The sequence below is a fragment of the Charadrius vociferus genome, unplaced genomic scaffold (genome assembly GCF_000708025.1).
Source record: "Charadrius vociferus isolate BGI_N301 unplaced genomic scaffold, ASM70802v2 scaffold520, whole genome shotgun sequence".
In the NCBI taxonomy this organism is placed as follows: domain Eukaryota; kingdom Metazoa; phylum Chordata; class Aves; order Charadriiformes; family Charadriidae; genus Charadrius; species Charadrius vociferus.
In genome coordinates this window covers 4,231-11,588 of record NW_009646414.1, presented here as the reverse complement: position 1 = coordinate 11,588, position 7,358 = coordinate 4,231, and the positions used below count along the sequence as shown (strand labels likewise).

Sequence of the window (7,358 nt, the reverse complement as noted above, 5' to 3'; positions counted from 1 at the left end):
CCCCGGCCTCAGGTAAAGGCAGACCCACTTGTGGGGTTGCTTTTCCTGAAGGACCAGGGCATACCCGGTGGGTGATGCAGGAGAATGGAGAAGTTCCATGTATACCTCAAGGAGATCTGATTTTGGGCGAGAATTCTTAATTTGAAAATATATGGTGTTAATTGTTACGTAACACTAACAGGGTTCAATAAGTGTTTTTCAGGATAACGTGGTGGTAATGAAACCGGAGCCAACTCCATCGAATGGCGTCCAGCGACAGGGAACATGCTAGCCGTGAGCACAACACGTTATCTCGCTGCACCCAACTCTACATGTCTGTCATCCTGTATTGAGGTCTGGTCCCGATCTGACAACTGAGTCAATGCCACATCACTGGTTCCTACCCTAAAAGACTATTATGATAAATGGAACTCCTAGTTTTGAACTAAAGAAACGTAATAGACCTTTTACAGGAATAGTTCATATCTTTAGAGGATTACATTTGTGTGTGTGTGTATATATATTAGAGGACAAATATAACAGTAACTTGAGTGTGACATATATATGGTATGAAATAAGGGGTGGAATGTCCAGGTTTGAGCGACACAGGACTAATTTCTCTTCTAATACTTGGGAAGACTTCACTTTTAGAAGACTCCAGTGTCTGGATTTGTGAAAATATTTACTTTACAGCCAGCTATGGTGTGTGAGTTTCAAGGTCTCAGTGTTTTCGAGCTAGCCAGGTGCAGGGGTGAGGAGGAGCGAGACCCGGGCACTTGACCCAAGCTGGCCAACAGGATTATTTCATACCATCAACATCACATTCACTACAAATTAGAAAGTTTGCCGCGAAGTTCTCTCTCTCCCTTGATGGCTGCCTTCCTGAGAACTTCGTGCCCTGGTGCCGTGTGGCGGATTGAAAGACACGGACTCCGATATGCAGGATCGAAATCAGCTTTATTTAAGCAAGCGTGCTCTTTATATACTTTTCTACCAAGGTCAGTAATTTTCTACTTTACTTATTTATACCATCACGTATTCTAAAAGATCACGTTCCCACTGAAAAGGGAATCTCTCCTCCCTGTGAGCAGCACCTCCTTATCTAGGGAGTCGCTTCACACAACTTCCTCATCTGCCAAAACAGTGCTGCAGCTGCTTATTCCTCCCATGGCTTATGGCCTATTAGTTCTACCACACTTAACCTGTCTTTTGCCTCAGTCCCCACATCTCCCCCTTTCTTGTTTTGTTGAACAATTAGCACTGTGTTTATTGATTTTTCCACCGTTCTCTGCGTACATTGTAAAAGGCATGGTATACATATTAAAATGCATAAAAAGATCAGCAAGCACCCTGCGGCTAGCTTCAGCAGCTGCTTTGCCCAGCTTCCCAAACCCAACCCGCCAAACATATCGCTGAACCATCCCCACTCATTGTCGTCCTGGAGTTTAGCAGCCCCCTCTTTCAGCTTCCGGATGCTTTCGTGGATGGACAGGGAATGATCCGAGAGGTTCATACAACACTTTCCGTCAAATTCGTCGCATCCGTGGCCATGGGCTAATAGCAAAAAATCTATTTCTGCGTGGTTCTGCAAAGTAGCATGTCTAACCAAATCTACATCCATTAATAAGCTAGATAGAGCCAGTGACACGGCATTGCTCTGTTTGGCAAGCCAGCACCCTAATTTATTCAATGTGGCCAAAGCCTGCAAAGCGGCAACTCCTCGTGCAAGTATAGAGGCCGTACTTATCTCCCCTTTACTCCAAAACTCCACATTATCGTTGCATTCACTCTGAAAGGCGTGGGCTGATCGTTTGGGGCGTCAATGATGCTTTGTAAAATTCAGTATCATTGATGTATTTGGGGTCAACAGCGTAAGTCTTCCCAGACTACAGGGCCCTCCCCTTATATGTGAGGGTATACCTCCCCAAGCTCGATCACCACAGATGAAGAAGAGCCCCCGCGGGAGCTGTAAAGGCACATTGCTGGAGCAGGAGACAGTACTGCTGGTATAGTTGCACCAGGCCGTGTCATTTCTATATATCGACAGAGAAGAATTAACATTCTGAGCTGTAGATGGATTCTGGCCAGTATAATTAAAAATTAAACAGCTATCCATTTTAATTGAGCCTAGGAGTTCAATCTCCTGCAGCTCATGGGGCAGGGGTGGCAAGTAAGGAGCCCACCCATCCCGGTTATCAGCCAAAGCCGATGAGTTTCCGAAATGCCTTGCTTGATCATGGCTTGGCCAGTTGTCCGCTGGGACACCGACTAGACATGTCGAAAAGGCGTTTCCTGGGGTAGCCAGCAAAAGTCACAGGGTGTCCTGGCCGGTTTTGTTTGCCAAAGTTACCCAGATGTTTTCTTTGGGTGCCGGTGGGATCCATATACCATCTCCTGGTTCTGCTGTCATCATGACGACGAGGATGACTGCAGCGAAAGTCGGACCCATCTCGCTGGGACCCATCTTGGTCCAGTATCTGTGGAGACACAAGCATATCCTCGACCCCAAGTTATCAGCGGGTACGGACCTTCCCATTGGTTATTCATCATATTTTTGATCATCACCTGTGCTTTCTCCCGTGGAGAGACTGCTTGCAGTCTCTCCGAGAGAGAGGTAAAGTGGTTTATCATGGCCGGCTCAGATTCCCAATGGACATGATTAACAAAATAACAGCTATGTCCCCACCTACTAACAAAAAGGAAACACTGTATTGGAGGCCTCTTAGAAGAGGGGTAGGGGGGGAGCATCTGTCAGTCCCATCTAGGGTGCCCCACATCCCCAGTAGCCAATTCAGCCTAAACCACAACACCATCCCTGGCGGTACTTAAAAGATGTGTTGATATGTTGCTGAGTGACATGGTTTTAGTGGTGGACATGGCAGTGTTAGGTTAACAGTCGGACTCGATGATCTCATGGGTCTTTTCCAACCTAAATGATTCAATGACTTTATTGCTTCTACCACCTTCACTCTTTTAATCTTCTGGAAGATACCTATAGGCCACAGGGAAACATTGTTTTCTCAGTACAATTTTTTTCTTTTAATTTCTTAGAAGAATAGCAAGAACTCTGTATTCATAGAATGGTTTAGGTTGGAAGGGACCTTGAAGATCATCTAGTTCCAACCCCCCCTGCCATGGGCAGGGACACCTTCCACTAGACCAGGTTGCTCAAAGCCCCATCAAACCTGACCTTGAGCACTTCCAGCAATGGGGCATCCTCAACTTTTTTGGGCAACCCGTTCCAGTGTCTCACCACCCTCACTGTAAAGAATTTCTTCCTTATATCTAATCTAAATCAACCCTTTTAGTTTAAAACCATTACCCATTGTCCTGTCACTACAGGCCCTGCTAAAACATCTCTCTCCATCTTTCTGCTTTATGTATTAAAAGGCCCCAATAACATCCAGAGCCTGATATTTAATAAATATCTCACTTTCAGAATTTAGTATTGTTCACATTTGATTTCATTTTAGTAGTCTAATGAACCAAGAAATCACTAAAGGAGTTTAATTAAGAACATTACAAATCCAACTTAAAAAAATATGGCTATCAAACAATTATGTAGTATGCAAGTGTAACTGCGATTCTAGAACAGTTAAGCAATGTTATCAGATGCAAATACTTTCACAGGCAAGCCACCAGACAGAAAAAATACTAACAATTTTTTAATATTTGAACTTGGTAATACATCTACAGATGTAACTATATAGTTACTGTACGGGACCAAAGTAACAACATGCACCAGGTGTGCTAACAATTGTATGTCTGATTTCCTGAAACAGCAGAAGAATCTGTCTAAATATTTCACAGAAGTTTCCTGCTTTCAAGTTTTAATGATTCCTGGTCTAAATTTTTACTTTTAAATATCCTCATTCTTCTACACAGAAAAGACTCCACAAAAATAGGTAATTATATCATTTATTTTTCAGCCAGAAATACATTTTCATAGGTAATTTCAATAAATGGTGGTGTTTATTCCTTAGACAAAAGCTCTATCTCTTTGGCATCTGACCATATTCTGTTTTTCAAACTGAAGACTCCATAGGAAAAGTTTACTTTAGAGATCATTGTTCAATACATTAAGTTTACAGAGTTGCAGTTAATTCTTTAAAATAGACATCAGTTGTAAATATTCTAATAAGCCAGAAAATGTTAACCAAACTAGTAAAAACATAGTCTACTGGGCTCCTCTTCACTGCCTTTGGTTACAATTGTGGAGAAAGTGGCAGAATGAAAAGAACTCGTAATTTTCCCCAACACACGCACACTGACTAGTGCTTGCTATTTATGCTGAAGGAGAAACAGAAAACCCCCTGAATTGTACCAGAAACAACTGATGAAATAAGTTATGTTTCAAAACAACATGATCTTAATTTTAACTTCTAAATAAGTAAACCAAAACAAATTTGCACACTGCTTCAGTAATAGATTGCACCTAAAGTGTTTAAAAATTAAAGTTTTTAGACATAAGTTACTAACATGTTTTAAATATATCTAAGAATACAGTGTTAAAACTGCATTTGATGTCATATTTGGACAAAAAATTCTTAAGCAACAGATTAAGCCAGTGTATTCAATCTACTCTGTTGAATAATACAGAATCAGCTCTTCAGGGCTGGTATAGAAACTTGCACTCCATCCAAAAATCTGCCTTCCAGATCATAAGAGTGTTCACTGCTTCAAATAAACTAAGTTTCCAAAGCAATACTAGAGTTATTTGACATCTTCCATTACTATACTATATAGAAATAATGAATTAAAATTAAAAACTTTATTGACATACTGATGCAGACATTCTAATGTGTTTACTGGAATCTGAAGTGAATCCTTGTTTACATGTCAAGACAATGTAAAAAAATAAGTTGTATTAACAAAAAACATCTAAACCCTTCACTCTCAAAAATATTTTTTAGTATTCCAAATACTTATTCCAAACTAGTTTTATAAAACAGGAGGCAAAACAATTACTTCCATGCAGAAAATAAAACATAATTTAAAAATAATAGGTTTAGAATAGCAAATGAACAAAGGTTTATTTTATGAGTGAATTTCCTCCTCACCACCAGTGCAAACCCAGTTTCAAAGTATTTGAATGGGATGGTTTAAAGTAACAAGTGATCCAATTTAGCCAAGCTCACATTTCTTCTCATGATATAAAAAGTCATACATACATTTTGTTGTAGAATACAGTAAGAAGCAAAAAGATAACTTGAGTACTTATCCAAGAGCAATTTCTAACATCAAGCCAAAGTTAGCAACAACCAGACCATCAATTTTTCAGTATTAAATTAACATAAATACTAGATAACTGTACAAAAAAAAAAAAAAAAAAAAAACAAACCCCCCAAACCACCCCCAAACCTAAAAGCCTTTTCTTTGTTAAAAGGTGTCCAAAGAAATATGCACCAGCTGCAGTCAAATTTGCATTAGAAGCTGCTTGCTTTGGAAAGATATTTTTTCTCCTCCAAGTATTTGTAACACAATGCACTGTCAAAATTCTATTCAAATAAATTACTTTCTAATAACATTTAGCTGATAACACCTACACTGTAGACAGTCATGTACACAGTATGACAGTGGATTTTTGCAGCAATAGAGAAATAAACAGAAAATGGTTCTAAATTCTAGATTATAGTTCATGTGTTATTTCTTGCAAACATATAGTCCCCTCTAAGGGTAAGGTGTTGAAGCTGGTATTGTAGCATGTCTGTGTCAGCAGGTTCCTTGATACTCATTTTGTCTAAATTTAGGTAGTCCAGGGATTTAGAGTGAGCCCTTTTACCTTTTAAAAGACAAAGAGGCAGGGGACCATGAAGTACCTTGTAAGGTTCATATGGTAAAGCCTTAGTGCATTTATCTCCCAAGCTGGACATCTGTCTCCTCCTCCTCCCATTTACTGCTGGGATCTCATATGGGTGATAGTACCTACTTCTAGTTTTGTACAAGGGGGAGGAAGCAAGTCCTGAATCAAGCTGTTCAGAGTGCAAGTTAGGCCTGGATTCTCCTTTATTATCTTCATTTCCTGTATACTGTTGGGCTAATTTTAGCAGCTCCTCTCCAGTCGCGAAGCCAACCAGGTAGTTAGAATCCATATGAAGGATCTGATAGCCTGAAACTGTCCGTCGCATTGGTGAGCAGGGGGTACTGGAACATCGTGGTTTCTCTGCTTCTGTTTTGCCTGCAGAACTGATCTCTGCAAGATGTACAGGGGGGGTAGATATGGTAGTTCTGGACTCTCCGTTTATGTCCATTTTAAGCAATGTGCTGTTCTCCTAAAAATGGAAGGGATTTATCACAAATAGAGCCTTTAGCCAATAAAGGAGCTGAGAGAGGACCTCAGAAGTCAGATATTTATTTTTTTTATCACCCAGAAACCATAACCAGTACTTCTCTATTCAGTTTTCTCTTATACTCTATAGAGTGTCTCATAACAAAACTATCACTGATATCTGCTTTTAAAAATTATTTTAGTCTCCATTTTAATAACGAAGTCTATAAATATATTCTCAATATTCTTCACACTGTGAAGAGGAAGGAGCAGCAGAGTACAAGAGTCAGGAGCAAAGTTGAGCCCAGGAAAAGGGGAGGGGTGGAGGGAAGGTGGTGGTTTTAGATTTGTTCTTATTTCTCATTATCCTGCTCTGTGATTAATTGACAATAAATTAATCTTTCCCAAGTCAAGTCTGTTTTACCCGTGATGGTAATTGGTGTCCTTATCTCAACTCACGAGCTTTTTCATCTTATTTTCTCACCCTGTCTTGCTGAGAAGGGGGAGCAAGAGAGCAGCTTGGTGGACACCTGGCAGCCAGCCAAGGTCAACCCACCACAGGCACCAAAAGGCAGGGGGTGAGGCACAGACAAGTTGGGACATGCCCAAGGACTATGAACCTCTCCTAGGAATCACACCAAGGGACCCCCTGGGAAAATCCTGTCACATACAGAGAAGAGACCAATCCTGTGAGACGGACTAAGAAGCTCCTGCATCTGGGGCCAGCCCAACAGGATGACAATAGTGTTACTAGGGTGAAATTTGGGCTTTGTGCAGTCCTGCAAGGCACAGGCAATGCTGGCTGCAGAAAGGGAAAACCAGAACAAAATGCCAACTTCAGAAAAACATGTGTGTGAGGAAAATAAGAAAGAGACCCTAAGGCATTCGTAAAAAAGGCCACACAAACCAGAAAAACTGGCCAATGAGCCTGTGAACCACAAACTGGATTTTGACTTGCCATACAGAGACCTTTGCCCATGGTTGTGAGGGATCTTACAGCTACTACCTGTATCGTGGTTTGGCCTCAGCCAGCAACAAAGAACCACGCAGCCGTTCGCACAACTCCCACAGTCGTGGAAAAAGAAATCGACAGGGCAAAACTCATGGGTTA

At 40.9% G+C, this 7,358-nt stretch overlaps 1 protein-coding gene across 1 annotated transcript; it reads right to left on the bottom strand.

The window, feature by feature from the left end:
* Positions 1–5,615: 5,615 nt before the first annotated feature.
* Positions 5,616–6,230, bottom strand: LOC104282503 (UNC119-binding protein C5orf30 homolog). Its single transcript, XM_009880603.1, has one exon. The coding sequence runs from the start codon at positions 6,228–6,230 to the stop codon at positions 5,616–5,618; it is 615 nt and encodes a 204-aa protein (XP_009878905.1).
* Positions 6,231–7,358: the final 1,128 nt, after the last annotated feature.

What these genes read in the sequence shown, in the direction of transcription:
- LOC104282503 (XM_009880603.1), bottom strand. Translation starts at nt 6,230, where the DNA reads ATGGACATAAACGGAGAGTCCAGAACTACCATATCTACCCCCCCTGTA.